The 25592-nt window shown below is 40.7% G+C and overlaps 1 protein-coding gene across 4 annotated transcripts in view; it reads right to left on the reverse strand.

The window, feature by feature from the left end:
• The window catches only part of eml5 (EMAP like 5), a 192310-nt gene that overhangs the window by 83266 nt on the left and 83452 nt on the right, over positions 1 to 25592 (reverse strand). For all 4 annotated transcript variants that reach the window (XM_041214377.1, XM_041214374.1, XM_041214375.1 and 1 more), the window contains exons 12-20: positions 19626 to 19732; positions 18129 to 18247; positions 17439 to 17625; positions 14306 to 14411; positions 10417 to 10510; positions 8104 to 8204; positions 7020 to 7222; positions 5454 to 5565; positions 2232 to 2359 (exon numbers count right to left, since the gene is read on the reverse strand). In XM_041214377.1, the coding sequence (XP_041070311.1) occupies positions 2232 to 2359; positions 5454 to 5565; positions 7020 to 7222; positions 8104 to 8204; positions 10417 to 10510; positions 14306 to 14411; positions 17439 to 17625; positions 18129 to 18247; positions 19626 to 19732 (1157 nt within the window). The remainder of the gene's footprint in view (positions 1 to 2231; positions 2360 to 5453; positions 5566 to 7019; positions 7223 to 8103; positions 8205 to 10416; positions 10511 to 14305; positions 14412 to 17438; positions 17626 to 18128; positions 18248 to 19625; positions 19733 to 25592) is intronic.

The raw sequence follows: 25592 nt of genomic DNA on the forward strand, positions 1-25592 counted from the left end.
TTGTTTCTTCCAATAATTTATATGGATTTTTCTTTTCCCACCTATTTCCATTATTTTTAAATGTATTTCCACCCATTGTTTATCTATACCTTTTATGCCCTTTTAGTATTATTTCACCCCACCCCAACTAGAGCTATCTGTACCTTGCTTGTCCTGCTCTCTACTCTTAATTAACACATTCCTTTAGATAATATCACCACCTTCAACACCTCTTTGTTCTTTTGTCTATGACATCTTTTGGTTATCTCCTCCTATCACTGGCTGCTTGTCCCAACAACCCCCCACCCCCCACCCCCTTAAACCAGCTTATATTTCATCCCTTTCCTATTTTTACTTAGTTCTGTTGAAGGGTCATGAGGACTCGAAACGTCAACTGTGCTCTTCTCCGCCAATGCTGCCAGAGCTGCTGAGTTTTTCCAGGTATTTCTGTTTCTGTTTTTGTTTTGGAAACTAAGGGCCAGATTTTTACTGCCAAGGTGGGTAGCTCGCGTTGGAAACTGTATCAGAGACAGACGGCCAGACATCTGTTTCTCCAAATAGGCTCATTATGAAAGTTTGGCTGAGCACCAATACTCTCAAATGGATTAGCTCAGAAGGGGCTCTGTTTTGACAGGTGGAAATGGAGTGTTTGCTTTGACTGATTAATTTATTATAACCTCAAAGATGTCATTCTTTGTTCCAGTTGTCAGTGTTTGGACAAGATTAAGAGGTGTGAAGTGAGGGAAAGCTTCTGTTGATATTATGAAAGGCTGTCTGATTGACACTTTTATAGCGCTGTAAGAACAGCAATTTTTTTCAAAACAGATTCCTGAATGCATTTCAGGAACTGCCATTGTTATTATTTGGCTCAATAGATCTGTACACAGTGCAAAGTGAGCATGAAAGGGGCTTGGAGGGGGTATGGGGGCGTGGAAGGGCCATGGGTAATACATTTTAAACTTACCTTTCAATAGGTTCCCCAATCCACACTGTAGTCCTACAAGGGGCGGCAAACTAGGAGTTATCCAGAAGCTGGCTCGATACAACGGAAATTGCAGAGGGGGTATGAGATGCTTACCCCAGCAACTGAGCCAGCTAGGTCGGGAGAACAAGGTGTGGGTTGCTACCTGCACCTTTATCCCATGGCGACAAAAATACACATTGTCGGTAATGGGGGCAGGGCTTCCGCATCCACAACCCAACCGCCATTATTTTCTTCTGCCCACTTCCGTTCTGACATAGAATAAGGCATGAAAATCTGGCTGAAGGACTGTTCACAATACTTCCAAGTGTGGTCTAAGCAAGATTCTGCACAAGTCTGATGTGACTTCTTTGCTTTTCAATTCTATCCTAGAAATGAACTCTAGTGCTTTGTTTGTTTGTTTTCAAATGGCTATATTAACCTGAGTCACTACTTTTAGTGATTTATGTTTATGTACCCCCAGATCCCTCTGCTCCTCCACCACATTTAGATACTTATTTTCCAAGGGGTATGTAGCCTTCTTATTCTTCCTGCCCAAATTCACCACTTTGCACTTATCTACGAAGTTCATTTGTCACTTATTTGTCTATTCTGCACGTCTATTAATGTTTTCTCGTTTCTTTGATTGATGCATGGGCTGTAAACAGTGTGATGGAATGTTTATTCATACTGCCTCAAATATTCAAATAGCAACAAAGGATTTCTGTTTGATCTCTGAACATGCGACATAACTTGACATTCCAGGTTTAAAGGTGCACTCCAACTCAAGAGAAATCAAGTGCTCGCTTACTCGTGTGATATTTGGCACTGAGGGCGAGCAAGTTAGTGAGGTAAATGAATGCTGGAATTCTTTGGTATGCTTTGAGAGCAATTAGCATAGAGGTAGGTTGAAACATGTTCTAGTACCTCGGAAAGGAACGGGAGGCTAAATTTGATTTGGACAGGCCAGAGAAGTGGAAGATTTTTTGGCGTTGGCAAGATGACAATACTCTTGAGCAAACAGTCAACTTCTGAATTTGGCAAGAACTGAGGCAAAGAGAGGTAGCTGAGCATTTGGAAATTGAAGGATTCGCTCAACAACAAGATTTTACAAGATTGAAGACATTCAGAAAGGTTTGCTAAAATATTCAATTATAGCACTTAACCTGCTTATTTCAAGGAAAGGCACTGACATCATCAATAGTTGAATAAAAAAGTCTCTGGGCTTAATGATAAACAACCGATAAATTAGGTTTAGCAGAAGTTACATAACAGTCTTTAGATGTGATACCTGAACCAGTAAGGTAATGGGACCACTTTTTTCGACTTCTAATATTTCTCCATTCTTTGTACCCACTAAGATATGGCCATGACCTAATGTTATGGCACGAATAGAAGGGTTGTCTTCTAGCAACAGACCTAAAAATATAAATGAGAAATAAATAATTCAGAAACCTGATTTAACCCTGCCACAGCAGTAACAGTACTCGTAGACCACATAATACAAGTTATGCATTTATTGTTATGCAATTTCATTACTTAGTGCCACAGGGCAAAATTACAATAAAATAATGTACATCCATTAGAGATAAAATATTTGCTTTAAGTTAGTAATGTATTATTCATTGCAAGTTATTATGGACCAAGATAAAACTAAGGCCGGATAAATGCGACACAGACTACAATTTTGGAGTTAGAGGCAGATTTGAGAGTTTTACAAGACAAACTGGAATCAAGTAGAAAAATGTGTGTTGAACCAGAATTGATTAGTAAGATAATTATTAGAGTACATCTGTTTAAAACCTTCTTTAGCTAAAAATAAACTCTAAGAAGTGTTGGAAGCAGTGCAGTGTGGTCATGGGTGGGCTGGAAGAGTCACAATCAATAAATGTTGGTTCTGAAAGGAGTCAGGATGTAGAGGGCAAAGGCTAGGAACAGGAATAACCAGAGAGGCAGCAAAATAAGACAGTCAGAGTTAAGGGAGGAAGCCTCGAGAAGCAGTGAGCCAGAGATTAGGCAGCAGGCCAAGGAACTGAGTTGGAGGTTTAAGGAGATCAAAGAGTGCAGGAGTTGGGAGACTAGACTGGAGGGACTTCAACAGCACCATTAGTGGTGAGAGGCTGTAACTACTCCATAACAGTTAAATGTTTACATAAAGGATGCTGACTATAAATATTCACATGGGCAGTTTCAATCATAAATGCTAATAAAAGTATTAACTACAAAAATGATAACAAGTGGTAAGGTTTCTGGACAAGCTGCAAAGCTATCCACAAGCATTTTAATACTGTTAAATATTTGCAGACTCGATGGGACAAATAGCCTCCTTTTGTGCTGTGCTGATTGTTCCCGTGGGTTCTGTGACGTCTTTACCTTTGTGCCGGTCCCATTTGGTCTTGACACCTCTCCCTTTGCCTAAAATCTCTCTTGATTTTAAACTCACCCCGAACTAAAAATAGATGGGTATGAAGAGATTAAATAGAAGCCGTACCTATTGAACAGTCTGGGTCTGAGAAAACTTAAGCAATTCAAACTGACTAGTATGGCAGCAGTGAGCAGGCCTCGACAAATAAGGCAGCAAACAGGAAAGGAACTAAAGTAGCTAGTAGTGCCAAAGGATTTTAACGTGGATAAAGTAAATAGCAATACAGCTGAAGAAAGTGGGAGGCAAGAGTGAATGGGAATGAGTGCCAGGGCAAGGAAGAAAATGAACAACTTGGTCACAATAGGCAACAGCAGCAGCACTATGTCACTGAAAAAATGGTTGAGCAAGGAAGAGCAGGACAGGAGTTGAGGATACATGGCAAGGCCAAATGATAGGCTTGAGAAGTGCAGAAAGCATTTTTGGTTTGCGTTTTGAGAGTGGAGCCATGATGGATCCAGGAAAGGGCAAAGCTACGAAAAATTTTGGATAAGGTGCCAAGTGCAATCAGAAAGGAACTGGGCCGAGTTATGTCAGGGCAATAGAGGCTAGTAGCTAAGAGGTTTAAAAAGGTGGATTGGCTTGGAGAGAAGTTACCATTCCGCCTTTGGCAGGAGGCTTGCAACTGCATCATGACAATCAAGTCATTTTCCTGTTATTATTTTTGCCAATGAGCTGATTGGTGCATAGACTAAAACCAACAACTTTAGGGGTTCACAATAAAACTTCAATCATATAATACAGACAAACCTTTTTTAATGATGCAGGTTGGGGGATAAATGATTGAATAGGTTGGTAGGTGATTAACTAAATAGCAACATTACAATATTTAGCATTGAAAAAGTCCACTTCAGTTCAAATGCCCAGCTCAGATTTGAAAAGCAAAATACCAATACGCAATTAATAATCATATCTCTGAATCAATTTTCTCACTACATGACCCATCCAATTTCCTCTTAAAATTACTGCTGTGATCTGTCCCTAAAAAGGTGATTATGGTTGAATAGATAAACCTAATTCACCATCTTATAATAGCTATCTTCCATTCACTTTCCCTCTTCAAAGGGTGGGGTTAACAGTTGTAACAGGGCCTCCGGCAGAAGGTAGCGATATTAGGGGAGGGCACCGAGCAGGGGAAACTGGTTGGCCCCTGTGGACCCCTCCCTGCAGGGAGCAGTGTCTTTGACAAGCTGGGGGCGGAGCCAGATGCTGTGAGGCAAGGGAGAAAGCAACCAGGACATGCGAGTGGTAGTGTGGCAAGAGCCTGGGGCACCTTGAAGCTGCTGAGGGTGGCTAAGGAGCCAGGATGGGAATTGGAAACCTAGTCAACCAACTAATAGCACCCTTTGGTCTGAGACACCTCATGAGAGAGAGAGCAAGAGAACAGGTCTACAGCCAGGAGCTGGGATGCAGAACAAGCCTGGTGAGTGACTGTGTTGAGGGGTCGAGGTCCCGAATAGGACATAGGTCTGGAGCAACAGCAGTGAATATTCTCTGTAAGTAGTCTGTTTTTTGCAGTTATGCTTTCCCTCGAGCGTTGATATCATTTTGATGCCAGTGCAATAAACAAACCTTGTTTTATAACCTTCATGCAATCCTTGTGTTTAAATTGTACATTACACAGTGATTTAGGGTTCAACTTCTCAAATTTACCCATCTTGAGCTCCTCAATATAACCTTTAGATCTTCAGCGTTTCACAACTCACCTTCTGGGGTCAAAGCAATGCCTTGTGTAGGTGATGCATTACATCTGTAACTTATGTTTTATTCCACATGTTATACACTTACAGATCATATTGCAGATATTTTCAATTATCTGTTCCTTTACCATTTAGCTTTTTATTCATTAATTTTCCTAGTCTCATTGCTTAATATCTATTGACACCAAATTTCATTTCTTAGCCCACATTTCTTAATCTATCAAGATCCCTTTGCACCCAGTCAGCCTGGTTTATTAGTAACTTGTCCCCCTACACTGCAATCATTGACTAATACCGACAAGATTTATCTCAGCAGAGAGATAAATACTGACATTATAATTAGGCCCAAGAATAGACTAGATTGCATAGCAAATGTTCAGTAAATTGGTACCTTTAGAGCCTGGGGCAAGTGCAGAACGTTTGACACCATATGTTTTCAGACACCTCTCAAAAGTATCATCCCAGAGAACAACCACTCCATCTTTTCCACCTGTCACAAATCCCTAAAGAAAGAAAAACAAGTCAGCATAAAGAAATGGACAATAATATATTTTTTTTTAAAGTTTGATAGTTAATCCAAAATAACTCAAAAAGATCTCATGCCTTCTAGAATATTTTCCTGTCAGCACAGTTGGGTTCATACATGGTGTTTTACAATAACATAAATCTAGCAGGACAGTTGCACCTAGTTTTGCAATTTTGTGAAATAAACAGAAATATGTTATTCAATATAAGCATTCTTTCCAGTAGTGTTCCACTCTTCTAATTAGGTAATGAAAATAACTATGTTATGAAGAGCAAGGCACTCATTAAATATTCATTATTAAAATATGCGCAAAATGTAAAAAGATACAATCTTAAAAAGGGAAAAAAGAAACTAGCTTGCATTTATACACCTCTCGTGACCTTGGGACATCCCAGACAATCTGCTTTTTCATGACATTTGTTAAGGAATGAACGTTGGCCAGAGCACTGGGAGAACTTGCCTGTATTTCTTCAAAAAGTGCAATGAGATCTTTTATATCCATCTGAGACAGCAGACGGGTTTTCACTTTAATGTCTCATTAGAAAGGTGGGGTTTGAACCCACAATCTTTTGACTCAATGACAGGAGTGCTACTACTGAGGCACATTAACATCTAATAACCTTGTAATCCTACAGTAAGGTAAAAAGGATACTGCATTTGTATAGTACCTTTAATGTAGAAAAATGCTCAAGGCACTTCACAGAAGCATAATAAGGACAAAAATTGACTCCAGCCAAAGAGATTGACATTAGAAAGGGTCTAATGAAAGCTTCATCAATGCATGGGTTTATGAGAAAGGGAGATGGATGGAGGGAATTCCAGAGTTTGGGCATGACACCAATTTTGGGGGTAAAATTATTTAAGGATGCGCAAGAGTTGAGAGTTAGAAGAATGCAGAGTTCTTGGAGAGTTATAAGGCTACAGAAGGATACACAGAGAGAGAATGGGGAGATGCCATGAAAGAGTTTGAATACAAGAGTGAGTATTTTAAATCTAAAACATTAGGGACTGGGAGCCAATGTAGTTTAGCAAGCATGTAGGCGATGGGTGAATGGAACTTCTTGTGGAACAGGACACAAGCTTGAGAGTTTTGGATGTTTATTGGAGGATGAAGGATAGCAGAGAAGCCAGGAAAAGGAAATAGCTGAGTTTTAATTTGAAATTTGAATCAGCCTTTTGTCTTCAAGATGCTGTTTTTAAATTCAATTGATAATAAATTAAGATAATGATTGTTTACAGAATTCCAAAAGAAAGGCATTAGCTAGGGACAAATAATATCAGGTCTTACGTTACATCGCTAGCACAACAGATGAATACATTGTAGAATTTGCTAAAAAAAACATACAATGCTCATCAAGATAGCATTTAAAAGGCCTGCTTCCATTAACTACAGTCTTGTAACTTAAGGCTTATTTAAGCTTTATTTCTTACTTTCTCTAGAGCATGCATGCTGAAAACTGGACCGTCATGGGCTTTGATTCTCTTAACAATGAACATATCTTTCCAAATATAGATATCACCAGTTGATGTGCCCGAGAAAACCATTTCATCTGTCCAACCATATACTACACACATTATGGTTTCTGTCTTCCGCAGGTTTCCAAAACAGCCTTTTCTTCCAGTCAATCCTCCACCTTGTAGAGTAAATTTATAAATATGATTAGACATTGTTTTTAAAAAAGAACTTGCATTATGACTTCACCCATTGGACAATCAGAAAGCTGTTTGCAAGGCCATATGAAAAGTGCTTACTTGAAAACTGCACATGCTCAACACCTTGTAATTTCTGAGGAATGGAGACTGATCCTGCAAGCCCAGGGCTAGAACCCCTCTTAAAGAGTACCTTGGCCTAGACAAGCTGAGTACAAGTTCCATCTGGAATTCAGTAATGATGAGCTCCATACCACAAGCATGGCTATATCCGGGGTCACAAAAGTAATTTTCAATTACTTGGTAACTAAAGAACCTTAGCAGACACTTATTCACCATTTCACATGTTATGGAAGTACACAAGAGGTGTATCTCCCTTTAAACATATAAAACTTGAACCCATGTAATGAATTCCCAACACATGTTGTTTATATAAACAAATTCTCTAACTGTACACAGCGAAAGTCAAGTTCACTTATGTGTCTCACGTTTATTTATTAAATACATTGTTACATTTTAATCACTGTCCTCAAAACGGCATTCTGGAAAATGCATTTATGGAAAACTACTTTTTAATTATTCCGCCAAATTAGGAAAAAGCTGAATAACATTTAAAAAATATTTTTACATTAATATAAATTGTGGTTAGTAAAGGTATAAATAATCTGAAGTCTACTGAGAGCAAGGGGATTCTGCTTGAACTTGTAAATATACTTCTCACTGCAAACAGTATACTGTGTCCACAAAATAAATTCTCAAAACTCTCGAGTTAGAAAGCCTACAGCAAAGTGGAAAACTATTAAAATACATGCCATCAATAGAAAAATGATTACAGGTGTAAAAATAGCAGAATTTACCGTCCTACCTGCTCGCTGCCAGAACTTGATGTGTTTTATCCCAGCTGTTACTAACTTGTCTGGTATATAAGGATTCAACTTGACAACAAAAATCTTCTCTGCACTTCCTCTAAAGAAACAGTTTTGATTTTTACTTCGCTGTTTCTTTTCACAACCAAGTCACTTAGAAAATGATGAATATTTAGCAAATGAAAATACTTGGTATAAAATTAATTCGCCTTTATAACAAAGGTAGGTTAAGTGTTTGGCCACATCAGTGTGTGAAAACTTATAAATGGTAAGCTCCAATGCTCCCTAAAAACTGAACAAGATATCCAAGTAGATACTTTCATTTGCTTAGTTATGACAGGTATACAGCGAATGCAGATTCATTTGCAAAAAAAAAAACAAGAAATCCACAATGGACAAATTCCAAAGCAGAAAATGCTGGAGATCAGGCAGCATTACCATACAGCAACACAGTTAATGTTTCAGGTTGATAACTTTTTGTCAGAACTGGAAAACGTTAGTAATGTAATGGTTTTAAAAAAGTACAAAGACAGGGTGGCTTTGGTGGGGGTGGGGGTATTAAAGAACAAAAGGGAAGGTTTGTGATAGGGTGGAATGTAGTTGAAATTAAATGACAAAAGAGCTGATGGCATTGGGACAAGTAAAGTAACATACATACGTTCTAAAGGAGGTGTATATACTGAATCATCAGCAACAGCTGCTGTGTGAAAAGATGGGGCAGAAGTTATGATCTAAAATAGTTGAACTCAATATTGAGTTCAGAAGGCTGTAAAATGCCTAGTTGAAAAGGTGAGGTGTTGCTCCTCAAAAGAACAGTTTTGACCTGAAGCTCAGGAACATGCTTGTGGACTGAACTGAGGTGTTCCACAAAGCAGTCATGTTAATGTTTTGTTTTATTCTCACTCTGAACGAAGCCTCCACCACTGTTCCAATGAAGTCCAAAGTAAGCTTGAAGAGCTCATCTTTCAATTAGGCTCTTCCAAGCATCAATGTTGAGTTTAACTATTTCAGATCATAACCTCTGCCCTCATTTTTTTTTTGTACAAAAGCTGTTGATGATGATTCTGCAATTCCCATTTGCTCCTCCTCATGATCCATCTTTTGTTTCTTTACCTATTCCATTGCGATTTCCTTTTGCCTTGCACCAGCATGCAGCCTTTTAAGGCTACTGCCTGCCATGTATCACAGACATTCCTGCTTGTTCTTCTACCACCACCACCCCAACTATTTCCCTGCCTCTGCATTTGCTAAAACCAGTTATATCTCTAACCTTTTCCAATTCTGGCAAAAGGTCATCAACCTGAAATGTCAATTCTGTTTCCTTCCCCATCAATGCTGCCAGACCAGCTGAGTATTTACAGTGCTATATTTTATTTCAGAACTCCAGCATCTGCAATATTTTATTTTTCCAAGAGAGTTAACTGGCTTGCATTTTCATTTTAGTTTTTTTTAAATGAAATCCAACAAATCACAAGTTACAAAAAGTATGACAACATATGAACTGAAGACACAAACTAAATGAATCATAATAATAGTTTATGTTCAGGTACAGCCCAGGAAAATAGTTCACCTGAGGTTGTGCATAGTATGCGCTTCAGGGCAGAAACTGTTGGGCGGGGGTTGAACCTGATCGGCGCCCCTGATCAGGGCCACGCCGCCATTTTATGTGGGTGGGCCAATTATGGCCCACCCAGCATGACGCGCACCCGAAATGAGCACTCCCTGTGCGGGGGCTGGGGGATTCTCTGAGTCGAGGCCTGCGTGCGCACGAAAGAGTGCAAACATCTCTCTGAGGCCAGAAGTGCCTCAGGAAGATTAGTTTAAGTTACGAAACATTGAAGAAAGGTAAAGAAAAAATTTAAGAACACGTCCCCTCACGTGAAACTGTCACATGAGCTGGAACATGTCCATTCATTTTTTCAAAAAAAAAAAAATTATTTAATTAATAAACCCTTCATGAAACCTCATCCCGCCCGTGGATGAGGTTTCATGGAAAATGTGAAGGCTGCTTGGGCTCTTCGCCTGCCCGACAACCTTAAGGTTGGACGGGCGGCATTATTAACAACTTTAATTACTTTCTTAATGGCCTTAATAGGTCCTTGACAGTTTGGTGGGCGCGCAGCCGACTTGGCAGTGCGCCTGCCGAACTGACAATCTAAATGATGCGTGGTGATGTCGGGAAGCACGCCCAATGTCACCATGTGTCATTTTATGTGTCGGCGGGCAGGCCCCGCTCCGCTTGCCGACCCGAAAATTCTTCCCTAAGTTTCCTGAAGGAGATCCTATATTAAAGCACAGTACTAAATACCTACCTTACTGAAGAAAGTTTTTCTCCTTTCTTCCAATCCCAGAGAACTACTGTGTGATTTTCATCCAGTCCTACCGATACCAAACGTTTTCCATCCGCTGAAATAAATAAAATATTATATTTATTACCTTTTTCAAAGTGATCATATTTTGTGCTCAGAACCGACATAATTGGACAGTGCATTTGCATTGTTTAATCCTATAGGACCTAAAGTACCTTGTTCATAGCATCTTAGAAAGCTCAAAGATCCAACTGCTTGTGAATCTCCTTGGGTGCAGACAGAGGTTACTAGTATTAAAAGAGTTTTGGAAGCTGTTGTCAAAATATCAATTAAACTAATTAAAGGGGAGGGGATTAGCAAGAAAAAAAAATCAAATGACAATAGGCTATAATGTGTTTACTGAATATTTAAGGAGCCTGTGGATTGACACACTGTGTGGCAACCATGGATTTTACATTAATAATGGTGGTCATCATCTTTTCAAATAATGGCACTAGACACATGACTCATAGGAAATTCCTATTTCTCACAGTGAGCAATGTAAAACCAGATTATTTTATCATGAATCCACATTGTCAGAAGAGTTTGAACTCCACAGTGAGGCAATTGCACCACTATTTCAAATATCAATCAAGGACACATTGCTCTGCCGGTTGCTCTGAAGGTTACCATTTAACTATTTGCCATTGGATTATTTCAATTACCTCGTAATAATGCCATAGAAGGACACCCGGTTCCATTAAAGATGTGTTACGTATTCAGTTCGATAGATGTTGCACTCAAATAAGTTGCACAGAAATCAATTGCAAAGGGTGGAACTTAATGTTGGTCTCAAGGGTCTGGGTCGGCTGCTGGCGAGCATCACCTTTGATGGGGAACGCCTGCTAAAATTAAGTGCCATCACCAGTCTCCGGCCTTTCTCGGGATTTAAGACCCCGGAAACTTCCCCTTGGGCTGCTGGCCTATCAAAGGCGGGTTGCTGGCTGGATCGGATCAGAGGAGAGGGAGAAAAGGGCAGAGAGGTGCTTATCAGTGGCCACAGACCACTCCATCAGGCACTGAGTGCCTTTGAACAAGGGACCCACACCCCACTTCAGAAGCCTGCAGCAATCACAACAGGGTTTGCTTTTTGGGCACCCTGCATGGCAATGCCACCACTTGTCACTAGCTGAATACCAAAGGCTACAGGATGAAGCCGTTAAATGGGCATTAACTGCCCACTCAATTATGCTCACTTGCTTCTTGTACTATGCATAACCTCGTGAATTGCTCAATTAGCACCTGGGCAGGAAGGGCCTCTATGGGCGGAGGTGGGAAGGTGGCAGGGTTCCCACCCTGCACCCTCCCGCTTGATTAACTGAATCCCCAGTCTCCAAACCTGCCAGTGGGGAGGCCATTAAATTCCACCCACAGTGACAATATCAGTTCTAAACCATTTTAAGTTTCTAGATTTCCAACGTTAACTGCACACATATGGAGATAATGATGTCCAGTTAACCTGATGGCCTGTAAAATGTTTCCATTTAAAGTTCGGACGAAAGAAAAACTTTAATTTAGATGGTACCTCATCGCATTTTTCAAAACATTTCATATGCATAGACTATTATTATGAAGGAAAACAGAGCTACCATTGTTTGCAAGACCGACCTCTGCCAACAACAAAGAGATCAATGACCAGTCTATTCTGTTGAGATTGATTGAGGGAGGAATGTTGACTGCAATATCAGAAGAATTTTCTACTTTAATATCCACCAGAACAGGCAGGCAGGATCTTTATCTCATCTAAAGATGGAGCATCCAACAATTCAACTTTCCTTCGGCATCAGTCCACATTGAATTAAATAGAAATTATTATATGGAAAAGGAAATGAGTTAATCGGACAATCCAGTTTATTTTGATTTTTATTCACATGAGCAGTAGCCCTAACCCCATATGCCCACCCTTTTCCCATTTCCATTTACCTCCCTTTCTTTCAATCGTCTATTCTTAAATGTTGACATAGCCTCTGCTTCAATCAAGAAATCTGCTTGTTCATTCCAGTCTAATAACTCTCTATGTAAAACAGTTTCTTCAATTCAAAAATTTCTTACACTTAATCTTATATTTATGTCCCTTCATTGCACCCCTGTCATTGACTAGAAACGGTGTGTTTCTACTCACTCTGTTGCAACCCTTCATAATTTCAAATACTTCTATCAAATGTTCTCATAACCCTTGTGTATATATCTTAATTAGATTCCATAAGTCTGAGATGAGAGTGTTAACAACCAGGTAAAGCTATCACATTGTCTGTAAAACAAAGAATCTTGTGTCAAATCAACACAAGACACCTTCATCTTAACCAGTTGTCTCTGCCTGAAGTAAGTGATCATGAGTGATTGACTACAAAGTGGTTAGTGTGTCTTGGGCCTAATGGTTCCTTTGGAAACTTGACATGGAAACAATCTTACACAAAAAAATTATACATTCCATCATTCAGCAAACTTACCCATCAGGAAAATACAATTCAGACCAGTACTCATATTTCCCAGTTTTAACTGGTGTTCCATTTTAAGATAGGCAAGACCAGTTAGGACCAGTATTCTTATTTCCCAGTTTTTACCTTCTGGGTACCTTATAGTTAAGCAGCAATTTAAAGTACCTTAATTGTTTGAGGAACCTATGTCTAAATCTTTAGTGAAGGCTGGGGAACTGGGAGACAGAGATACAGGATAGAAATGTACTGTAGTTTGAAGCTGCAAAATCATCAATTTATGCACGTGACAGAATTAAAGCAACAGGCGTTATAAAATTAACAGAGTGTTAAAGACAAAGGAGGAGTCCACAGATAATGTCAAGGGAGCAGAAATTCACCAGCAGATCCAAAGTTATTTTCAAAGTGCGAAATTTAAGGCCTGACGAACGGTCAGGAAAAATACTACTTCCACATTCATAATACCAACAAGCTCCACCTTACCTCAGCCCATCTGCTGCTGAAAACATCGGTCATGCTATTACCTCCAGATTGCACTATTCCAATGCTCTTCCTACTAGCATCCCTCTCTCCACCCTCCATATTTCAGCTCTGAACTCACACCAAGTCCCATTCACTCATTATCTGTACTCACTGACCTACGTCTCCCAGTCCTATGACACCTCTAATTTAAAATTCTCATCTTTGTATTCTAATTCCTTCAGAGTTTTTCACCAATTCATCAACCTTACAACACTCAGATTTGTGCACTCCTCCAATTCTGGTCTCTTGTACATCCTTGATTTACATTACCCCACCATTTGCAGCCATGCTTTTGATTGTCTAGTCCCTATGTTCTTCAATTCCCTCCCTAACTCCCTCTGCTCCTTTAAGATGCTCCCTAAAACTTAGTTCTGTAACAAAGCTTTTGGTCACCTGTCTTAATCTCCCTTTATGAGGCTCAGCATTTAATTTTTGTCTGAATATGCTCCCCTGAAGAACCTCGAGATGTTTTACCACTGTAAAGGCATTATGAAAATGCAAGTTGGTGCTGTTTAAATTCTAGCCTACTTTAATCAACATTGAAGCTAAGAGTTCAGGTAGCAAAGTAAGCTTTCCCTGTTGAATATTCAAGTTTTAAAAAAGTAGAATTCTTAGCAAGAAAATATTTTGCATATTATGTTATATATAAATATATTTATAATATATATTTAAATAATACATATATAATATATATTTAATATATATTATTTAAAATTCACCAACAGGAATTAAATAATGCACCGCATACAAGTACAAAGAGGTTCACACTTGACGACAGCATTGGCTGTGAAGGAATCCTTAAGATAACAACAGAAGTTGTTGAATATACATATATGTTTATAATTTGCCCTTAATATGCAGCATGAGTACAAGATTATAATAGTGTTATCCTTTACCTGAAAAATCTACTGCACAAACCCCAAATTGGTGATGTCCTTTTAAAATTGACAGTGGTTTCAAAAGCTCTGCATCCCAGATATGAATTGCAGAATCACGGCTCACCTAAACAGACATAGGAGAACAATTTACAATTGATTCTTTTATGGTGTGCTATGAAAATAACACTGCTCTATTATTAGAATTGGAAGTGTACTTCACAGACAACGTGTTAGTTGGTTTTTCAGAGGAAATATTACAAAAATGTCTCTTTGGGAAGAACCAAATGGTTATTCCCAATCTGTAGAAGGATAGTCATAGGAAATTTCAGAATTTCTTTTACAAAAAAGCAATTCTCCCCTGAAGGTGCAACTCATGTTGCAGTATGGTCAGTCACCTCATTTTTTTGTAACCATCTTTATGTATAATGTCAGCAGCTTATTCAAACATGGAATGCATTACAGCCTATTCCTGTTCTCCCCTAGGTTGTTCACATGCACATACTACAGCAGAAGTCACTGAATAGCAATATGGAGCATAAATCCTGTTTATTCCTTACTCCTTATCCCAGGCTAAGTATAAATGCAGTGTTCAGATCAGGTAATTCAATAAAAACTGGAAACTGAATCTGAAATTTTCTGGTATGTAGTAATACTACAACAGACATCATCCACTGGGACATTGCTATATTAATTTCTAATTACTGAAAAGATCAGTTTCATTTAGAATATAATCCCAGAGGAGCTCAAGAGTTGAAAGGGCACAGGCAGTAAAACATTTGTAATTAAATAAAAGCTCAATATGCAAAGTAAACTATAGGATTTTGTTTCAGAAATGAGTATTGTTCACAAACATTTGCCAACTTAAGCAGGGCGTGAGACAATAGGATATGTATAACTGAAATATAATTATAATTGAAGCATGATCACTATGACAGCAAATTATACAGTGCAAATCATAGATAGCTGATACCAAAGCAGTAACTCCTAAACAAATATGCCCATTTAAAATTGTTATGGCAGCATAAATTCTAAGTTATTCTGATGAATGCTATTTAACGATTACCAGACATATCACATCACACCCTGTCAGCCAGTAACAGGGAAATGCACATCAACCAAAAAGTGCAATAAGAAATAACGTGAACATACAAAAAAGGAGTAGGCCATTCAGCCCCTCGAGCCTGCTCTGCCATTTATTAAGATCATGGCTGTTCTAATAGTAACCTGAAATCTGCATCCCACATACCGCTGATAACCTGTCACCCACCCTTGCTTACCAAGAGTTAATTAATTCATTGCCAATAATTACATAATCATCTGCCTAACTAACTTCACCCCCTTTTTAATTCCCAAACCAAATTTTCAAATATTAAATATTATTTAAAAAATTGAGCGGTGTCTTAAATTAGAACCACAGAACGTTAGGATGTCACTTCAGTCCAATGCTTTGTGGAATTGCAAATCTTGGTCTCACTGCTGCAGGAATACAATGGATAGAGTTTCCCTGTAGGTAGAAGGAAAACTTGTTTGAAGTGTATTAACAAGGTAGCTCATCTGCTGACTTGCTATCAATCTCGACCATTTCCTTTAATGTGACAATTAAAATATTTGTTCAATTATTCACAGCTTCCCAAATCAAATCAATAGCTGCCACCTCTTATCTTTGAGGGGCTCTACTTAGTCCTTCTCCATATTGATACTCTTGACCTCACTAATTCCACCAACCTCAAATAGAATTATTAGTCCCTGTTGTTAAAGTTATCTCTAAGAATGCCATTACTTCTTTTGTGCTCCTTAATGATCAGAATTGTTAACTTGTTTCTCTCTCCACAGATGCTGCTGACCTGCTGAGTGGCCCTAGCATTTCTGCTTTTATTTCAGCATCTGCAGTGTTTGGCTCTTGTATTGGTGTCTTTGGCATCAGCTCATGTTTATTATAGCTGAATGTAATTTTCTTTATTGTAGCTGAATATAATTTTCTTTGTATGACACCGGCAGCATAGAAATTGAAGCTGGCAATCTTTGCAAAACATGTCACAATTCTCCCAAATTGCTAATGGATATAACTGATCCTATAAATCAGCAGTAGAAGCTGCATAAATGATACATTTAGTGATCCATTCATTATGGCACTGTAAGAAGGATGACATTAGTGGCTCTGAAGTGGAAAACATATAGCCAACTAGGCCTGTTCCTCACATTGTATTATATTTGTCTGATGAACAGTTACCTCCATTTTAAGTGGATTTTGAATTACAGCGTTTTAGTATTATTTCAATGATGAGCTATAGCAGTCTTCAATATTGCAATGCAGATTCTGATCTGTAGCTAAATCAGATAAAGGAAAATTGCCGTATACATCTGGTCACTGGATATTAAGAATCTTCTGAACTTAACTTAGAATTTAAAATTTGACATTAAAATTACATGTCAACACTAACAGCAAAACTTCATTCTGCGGATAAAAGGCTCCACTCATTGGAGCAGGTACCATGTAACTGGTAACAACAGGGAGGAGAAAAAAACTTAAGACAAAACCAGAGAAAGATCTCCATGGCTTGAAGGAAGCTAGAGTGTTAAAGTTTCCATTAGTGGAGACACTCAATCAGGCTCAACACCCATATCAGTCATGTAATACAACATGTCATGGGGACTAATACAAAAGGCAAACCCGCTGGATGATCTGAAAATGTTGGAAATACCCAGCAATAGCTGACCTGACCTGCTGAGCATTTCCAGTTTATATCTCAGAGGGAATGATGTCCATGAGGTTTTTTTAGATTAGGGCTGGCTGGCTTAGTTAGCAATCAGAAATGCCTGAACAGGAAAATAAAAATCAGAACTGGCTATCAAACTATTCAGACTTTTCTGGGTTTAACACCATCCCATCAATATCTAGATTGAATCCTGATAGCAATTTATCAGGACATAATCCTTGAAGGCCCTGTAAACGTCAACACAGCAGCAACTCCAACATGCGAGCGGAGGCACAAAATGATGGTTACAGCAAAACAAATATTTCCTACTAGCCAGGAGCCCGTCATGCTTTTTTTTATATTGTGTGGGTTAGGAGAAATACTTAATATTGAAAAAGATACACCTATTAAGTGATCCTCTTCCATCAATAGTTATTCAAATAAACTTACACTACCTGGCCTGTTGATATATAATCCTTTAAAGGATGAATTGCTAGACAGACAATGTCATCATCATGGCCAAGGTAGAATCGCTGTATATTCTGCTGACGATTATATACTATTCCTACTGCTGCAACATGGTATACAATCTCTCCAGTTTGAGTGTAAAATAGATTGTTCCTGCAGTCATAGCCCCTGTAACTGAAAGGTAAAAAGAAAGTTACATAGCAGTAATGTCAATTTTTATTCCTATACTGCGATTTCTTCTGCTGTTCCTCACAGATAGATCTTTTTAACATCTGTGGGAGAAATGTACTAGTGGATAAAACGAGCGAGGCTTCACTCCTTCAATTAGATTTTAAGGTTGTTGTCAGCTCATTAATTTTACCTTGTGGGATTGTTTGTTCTTTAACTTATCCTTGGTATAATGATGAGGAGGCTGGCAAATGTGTCAAGAGTCGCCTATGTTGTAGTGTCAGGCCTTAAATAGAGGGTCAGTTAGCAGCCTCGTCGAGTGTGCGCCCACAGGACAAGAAAGTTGACAGCTACAGTCAGATAGAACATCTTCCGGTGCCTCCCAGATTTGGTGGCCATCAATCTGTTCAGTTTGTGGATACAGCTCGTTAAGTGAAGAACTTTACTACAGGTATTGGCTCATTGAATTGAACCATTTCAAAAAAAGTATGTTTTCAAGAACATCCTACCCATGAACAAAATGTAAGCGCACACTGCTATCTGGAGGTTTTTCCCGTTTCTTTGAAGTTGCTGCTTGACGCTTTTCTTTGCATTTCTCTTTAAGCTGAGGTAGGTCTTCTTTGTAAATCTATTGAAAGAAAAACAAGTTTCCAATGTTTAACGTGCAAATGTTTCCTTCTAAAGTGGTGCAATTAGAAAAGTAAGCTGATGAATAGAGTTCAAATCTGTGTGTGGAGAACCCACATTCCAGGACTTGCTGTTCTGTTATGAGAGAATCTGATGTACCACAGATACTACTGAAACAAAAACAAAAATTGCTGGAAAAACTCAGCAGATCTGACAGCATCTGTGGAGAGAAAGACAGAGTTAACATCTTGAGTCCGTATGACTTCTTCAGACCGTTAACTCTGTCTTTCTCTTCACAGATGCTGTCAGACCTGCTGAGTTTTTCGTGCAATTTTTGTTTTTGTTTCAGATTTTCAGCATCTACAGTATTTTGCTTTTATCACAGATGCCAATGCCTTTGAATTAACACAATGTGATCTGACTCAAAACTGCACTAAACTTTGATACTTAAAATTGCCAGTACAGATTGAAATGGCCACAAAAAGGTAACTGGAATTCAGGATTTTACGCTTCGGGACATTGACTATAAAAGCAAGGAAGTGATGCATTTGCCCAAGAAATTTCTTAGATCACACGTTGAAGTGTTTCAAGGAGCTTTCAGCACTCCATTATAGGAAGAATGGGAACCATAGAAAGAGCACAGCAAAGATTAAAGGCTTTACAGTTATGAAAAAAGATTTTAAAAATGACCCAAAACTCCTGGATCCCTATTATGCCAATGGAATTCTGGCAGGCCAGGACCGCTATCTCTCAGTATGCAAGGATACTGACCCATTCAGAAGTCACAGCTTCAGCTACTTGACTAAACACTGGGATGCGAGTAGCTGAGAGTATATCAATAGCTCAAGTAAAAGAGCTAGTTCAGCTGCGATAGACCAAATGGCTTCAAACTATATTGTGATTTCTATGATTCTAACAGAGACCACCTCCCAAGTAGTAGCCTCACAATGCTCAGCTCATCACTGGACTACCTGGTAATTTAAAATTTAATTTGTAATATTCTTTACATTAGCAGAGAGCTGACACTTCAATCTGCTTTTTATGTCAAAATTTAACCGACATTTGGAAGCCATTAATGATTATCCACACATTTGTCTCTAAGTGGGAAACAGGGCTATAACCTGAATGCAAAATGCAATTGGCTGTCATTTTTAGTGGAACTGACATTCAAAAGCTGTGACTGTAATTTTATGCAAAATTGCATAATTCCATCAACCAGCACCTTCTGAGAGGAAGTGTCAATTGGCAAGTGTGCAGTACAGAGCCGTCAAATTGAACTATTCTAAGTATCATCCCTTTCCATTACTTACACAGATTTTGCTTTCTAAATAGACTATAAAAATGCTTAGTTAACACAATTTATAAATGCATAAACCTACCTGTCGATGATAACTTATCTGTAGTTCTTGTTCGATCTCAGAATCAAGTTCTGGTACGTCAGACTGATCAGAGTCAGACTGGTCGCTATTGGAGTCCGCAAAACTTTCTGTAAGTGAGAAGGAGAACTTTCATCTCAAATTAAAAAAAAATAGGTTACTTAATGTAGAGTCCATCATTGGTGGCCGTGCCTTCAGCTGTCTGAGCCCTTGGCTTGAAATTCCCTCCCTAAACTTCTTCCATTTCTCTCCTCCTTTAAGGCACTCCTTAAAACCTTTTTTGGAAAAACTTTTGATCACCTGTCCTAATATCTCCTTACTTGGCTTGATGCCGGTTAAAGTGTGACAACACTCCTGTGAAATGTCTTGGCTCGTTTTACTATAATAAAAGTGCTACATAAATGCAGGTTGTTGTTTTTAGCAAACCTTAATTATTACTATGGAAATACACTGTGTTATTGTCCCATTGTTCATTTGTTCTAATACTGCATAATAAATGTGTTCAAGAGTTTAAAGCCTAAGTCAAAGTTTAGTGTACTCATATTCTGAAAAACTGGAGAAGGTTCTCTATTACTCGTCATACTGCAAAATTTACATATGAAAACACACTCTGGGACTTAGGGAGCTAGGGCTCACCTAAGGGATTAATTGGAGACATGGATGCCCAAAACTATCATTTTAACTCAATTCTCTGATACCAGGGAACAGTTTCATGGCTCTTATATATGCATTGATACGGGGGAGAATTTTCTCCCCATCGGGCGAGCTGGTCGGGAGAGGTTGCACAGCTGATCACCGCCCAGGATCAGCTGTGTGCCGCCATTTTATGTGGGCGGGCCAATTAAGGCCCGCCCGGCAGCACTCAGCACTACCTGTGCGGGCAGAGGGAGGAGGGAGAGTTGGGGCCTGCGCTGTTTCGCACATGCGCGCTGAAGAGCACAGAAATCTCCCTGAGGCACGGAGCTGCCTCAGGAAGATTAAGTTGAATTTGACAGTTCAAAATAAAAAAAGTTAAAAATCATTTACACACATCCCCTCATGTGACAGCATCACATGAACTGAGACATGTTTAACAATTGTTTGAAATTTTTTTTATTAATGTAATAAACCCTTCATGAAACCTCATCCCGCCTGTGAATGAGGTTTCACGAAAAGTGCGAAGGCCACCTTAAGGTTGGACAGACTGCCCTGACAATTACTTTAATTAGTAGTTTATTAATGGCCTTAACAGGCCTTTGACAGTTTGGCCGGTGCACAGCCGACTCCGGTGCATGCCACCGAACTAAAGATCAGAATGACATGCTGTGACATCAGGACGTATGATCAATATCACCGTGCATCATTTTACGCGTTGGCTTCGCGGGGCCTGACCCCACGCATCAAACAAAAGATTCTACCCATGAATATTTTCCATAGAAATTACACAAAAAGGTGGATTCTGACTAGAGCATTGACAATTCTGTCATTACACTGTCAGGCTTGTATTCTGCTGGTAGATCAATCCGTAGTTCAAGAGTTTTGTTTATTGCTGCCCCACTATAATTTTTATTGCTGAAAAAAAGAGAGACTTTTTTGTCAAAGCTTTTTGTCTTGCATTCATCAGGGGAAACAACAAATTTATACTGTATGAGAAGACATTGCTGATTGGTTGGCAAGTGGACTCTGATTGGTAGAGGCATGCCATGGAGAATGTGTGTAAAGAATGCATACAGACACTGCGCCTGTTTCAGCTAAACAAAATAAGTGACAGCCATTCGTTGGTTCATTCCCCAGGGAAATGTCTTGCCCAGAGTCAAGCTGCCTGGTTTAAATTTCAAACAATGCTTGGCAGTTAACTGTCATTACCATCAACTGGTACATTCTTCATGGCAACCTCTTTATCAATCAGAGTCCACTTGAAGACTATGAGTCCAGGATTATTGGGGGAGGCTGGAGAATAACAGGAGGCATTTCTACCCACACATGTGGGGTTCCAGGAAGACTGGAGGGATAGAAACAGTCACAGAGGGAGAGTTGAAGCTGGTTTCGTAGTAGAATCTGAGCACTACCATCTTGTCCAGTCAGTTATGGTGCAGTCAGAAATCAAAACTAGAAAGAATCTGAATGGGAGGCTTCAGAGTCAATGTGGGAGGAGCCCAGGGCTGCACTTGGGTTCCCATTTCATGGGACAGCCTCAACCTGCTTGCACTCAAATAATTAAGATGAAGTCAGAGATGAGGGAAAAGTAGAAGACTTCCTTGAGAGGTTCCACTGGAGTGATTGTCATTTTTAGCGCTTTAACAAGACTGCAGGGGTCATTGGCTTCACAATAGTCACTCCATTTCAGCATTAACACACAGGAAGGTGAAAATTGGGATTGCAGGCAACTATTTAGGAGGCAGAGCTGCTGCAAATAATGCCAGATAATCAATGAAAGCCTCTAATGTGCATTCTTCAATTGGCATGGAAAATGGGCCAAAAGAGCATCCAGTCATTATTCATGTGCCAGTTAACATTAATCAGTATGCCAGGTCCGAGATTGGAGGAGTGAGTTTGGTAAGGTGACACACGTCATTAATGCATCCAAATCTTTTTCAATCTCTGTCGGATTGAGAAATATCAGGGTTGGCATCTTGGTCACTTTGCTCTGAGTTTGCGCCTCAGATACAAGCCTGCAGCAGCAACAAGGCTAGCAATACAGACGCAGCTAGAGGCCATGACCATGGCTTTTTGTCTGCGAGTGGAAGCTTTCCTATTTTTCCCCGTTACTCATTAATCCGTTATAGCAATCAGGCAACAGAGAAGGAGATAACAATAATAGAAGCTGGGCTCAATGCTGCCTTCTTGAGGATACTCAATGGAGGAGGAGAAGGGGGTGCGGTGCCGTTGAGTGCACATTTGGTGGGAGGCCTCACCTGAGGTCCAGGGAGCCCAAGCAAGAACCAGAGGATGAGGGGGCTCGTCTCATACTACGGAGGTGAATCATTCAACCAAGTGTCTACCGAAGAAGACTCTCCTATCTGAAGATGAGCAAGAGACACAATGTGGTGCACTTCTGCGCTTATCTAGAAGTCTGATGGATCACTTCTGCCACATTCTGTGGGAGGATCTTACACCCCATGGAGTGGGAGGACATCCCCTGCCTGTAGCCACATTCAATTTTTTGCCTGCGAGTTGCTCCAGGGATCCACAGGGGACGTGTACGGCATCTTGCAGGCGGCTACACATAAATGCATTGAGGTGGTGACAGATGCCCTCTACAGTAAGGTTCATCAATATATGAGGTTCACAACTGAAGATAGCCAGGCTGCTATATTTAATGGGTTTGCAGCTATCCCAGACTTCCCTAAAGTATAGGGTGCAATTGTGGCTTCAAGGGCTCCATGGCACCAGCCCCTGATGTTCATCAACCAGAAAGGGTCCCACTCCATCAATGTTCAACTGGCGTGTGATCATCTGAAGCACATACTGCAGGTTTATGCCAGATACCCTGGGAGTTCCCATGACTCATACATCCTGAGTCTCTCCCAAGTGCCTCACATGTTAGAAGGGTACAGGAAGAGTACAGGGATGGCTGCTTGGGGATAAGGGGTACCCTATCAAACAGTGGCTCATGACACCTGTGCGTCGTCCTCAGAGTGCCTCGGAGGAGAGTTAAAACAAAGCACATAGCTCCACACAATCCATAGCCAAGCAGCCCATTGGCATACTGAAGGTGCACTTCCGATGATCAGGTGGGGCTCTGTAGTACTCTCCACAGAGGGTGTCCTGCATTGATGTGGTCTGTTGCACGCTTCACAACCTCGCGCTGCAAAGAGGAGAATCCCTTGCCGGAGGCTGAGAGCTACTCAGACGATGAAAAGCAGGATGTCCAGGAACCTGAAGAGGGAGATGAGGGTCTGCTTCCATGTGAAGATGCCATCGAAGAAGCACGATGTGGAAGAAGTGCTCATGCCACACTGATTGCCACAAGATTCCAGGAGGTGTAAGATGCAGGCAACAGGAGACAGCCACATTCCTCCTGTCCCTTAATGCCGTGCCATTGCATTGAAAAGGGTTTACAACCTGTCACATCAACAGCAAGTTCTGCATTCGGACTTGCACCTTCAACCCTAATGATTCACCAGGCCATGATCTCTGGAAAGGTCAGTGGTGAACCCTGCATCTGTGTGCTCTCGGAAGTGAAAGTCGACACAACAGCACAAACACTGCATCAAAGGACTTGATGCAGTCATAGCCACCTTAATGAGAAACTACAGCAAACACGGAGATGAAGATATGGTTGGAGGTCTTGTGCTTTGGCTGAGTACTGAGGAGACAACTGCAGCTATCCCTTCAAAGCTGCTGAGCAGCTCTCACAGTGTTGTCTTGCAAACAGTAAAGGTTACAAATGCATTTAGCACACAGTTCCAATAAAGATTTTGATGCATTTCCCTGACATCACACAAGGTTCCAGTAACTATCTTCAGTGAGGCTGATATCACATGAAAGTGACATTCAAAGGGAGATGATCACTGAGTGGGAGGCTTGCGCATGCTTGGGATAAGAGGGCACATATGAAAATGTACGATGCCTTCAAATGATCAAATCGTTCTCATTGACATCAAATGTATTTACAAAAGTACAAAATTTAGACAGTCATTGAACACCTGTGATCCAGAAGTGATGTTAATATTTCTAACTTTCCTAACCTTACTGCTATGCCTGGATGCAGCCCCAACAGTTGCAGCAGAGATGGAGGCAGCCCGCTGACTGCTACACCCTGTTGTCTGAGATGACCTAGGCGGATGTTCTCTGGTAGCCTGAGGCCTAAAGGGCCCTGGCCTGATAAGGGTCTCCTGCTCAGGGGCAGATGTACCCTCCTTGGCCTGACCAGCTGGAGCTGATGGGGGTCATAGACAGATAGGGATTCGGAGTGGCCAGACACCCTTGGAGTGCCTTGTGTTGAGGCCCCCAGGTTGTCTGGCTGACAGTCCTTCTCCCTGTGGGTGCCTGAGGGCCTCTCCCTGACTCCTTGAGGAGAAGGAGCACCTGGAGGGAAGTCAAGGTGCCCCCCCCTCTCATCTGATCCATTCACTGATGGATCCCACTAATGCCTATAGCCATAATGTGCAAGTCCAAGCACAAATCTGGCTAAACCTGCTGGACCAAAATCTCCAAAGAGATCGCAACCCTTCCCATGGTGATGTCGAGGCGCTCACATGTCGGGACCACAACAGACAGAATGTGGACGGACTCCTCCATTCTTTGCTCTAGTCTCGAGTGACTCTCGCACCTCTGCCTGATGATCTGCCACCTGTTGTCACATCTCCAGCATTGTCTCGGCGGCCACTCACACAGGCTCATCATCTGACTCAGACTCAGCCTGATCTCCAGCAGTTCTCGGAGTTCCAGAGACCTGGGCTGTCACTGCCTCTGACTGCTGTGGGGACATGTCAGTGAGGTGTTCCCCAGAAGGTGTCTCGAGCCTAATCTGGAACTATGACCCACTAAGGTGTGTCTCTGCGCTGCCGGAGGGTGTTGGTGAACACAGTGACTGATCATCTTGACTTTGCTGCTCAGCATCCTCCTCTGAGGTGGGCTGGGGGGCAAGGGCTTATGTTGGCTCTCCTCGTATGCCTTGGCCTGCTGGTACCTGTAAGAGAGAGAAGACAGATTTAGTTCATAAACAGCAGAATAAAGATTGCATGTCATTCACTTTGAATGTCAGCATGTGATCAACTCGGGGAGGTCTCGTCCATACTAGGTTGCCTTCCCCACAGGAGTGTTCCCTATCCTCCCCAGCCAGCTTGACAGCATCCTCCTTGAATCAGGTGAGCTCTGTGATGCTGGTGGTCCTCCCTCCTGTCTGGGATCTCTCCTTCCTGTTATGGGCTAGCTTGGTCTGCATGAAGAATGTAATGAGAAGGGATGGAGCTGAGGTTGGGATGCATGCATGCCTGCCGTGTGTAGAGAGCGCTCCCAAGAATGGGCTGAGGATGGAGCTTGAGA

The sequence above is a fragment of the Carcharodon carcharias genome, chromosome 20, assembly GCF_017639515.1.
Source record: "Carcharodon carcharias isolate sCarCar2 chromosome 20, sCarCar2.pri, whole genome shotgun sequence".
Lineage (NCBI taxonomy): Eukaryota > Metazoa > Chordata > Chondrichthyes > Lamniformes > Lamnidae > Carcharodon > Carcharodon carcharias.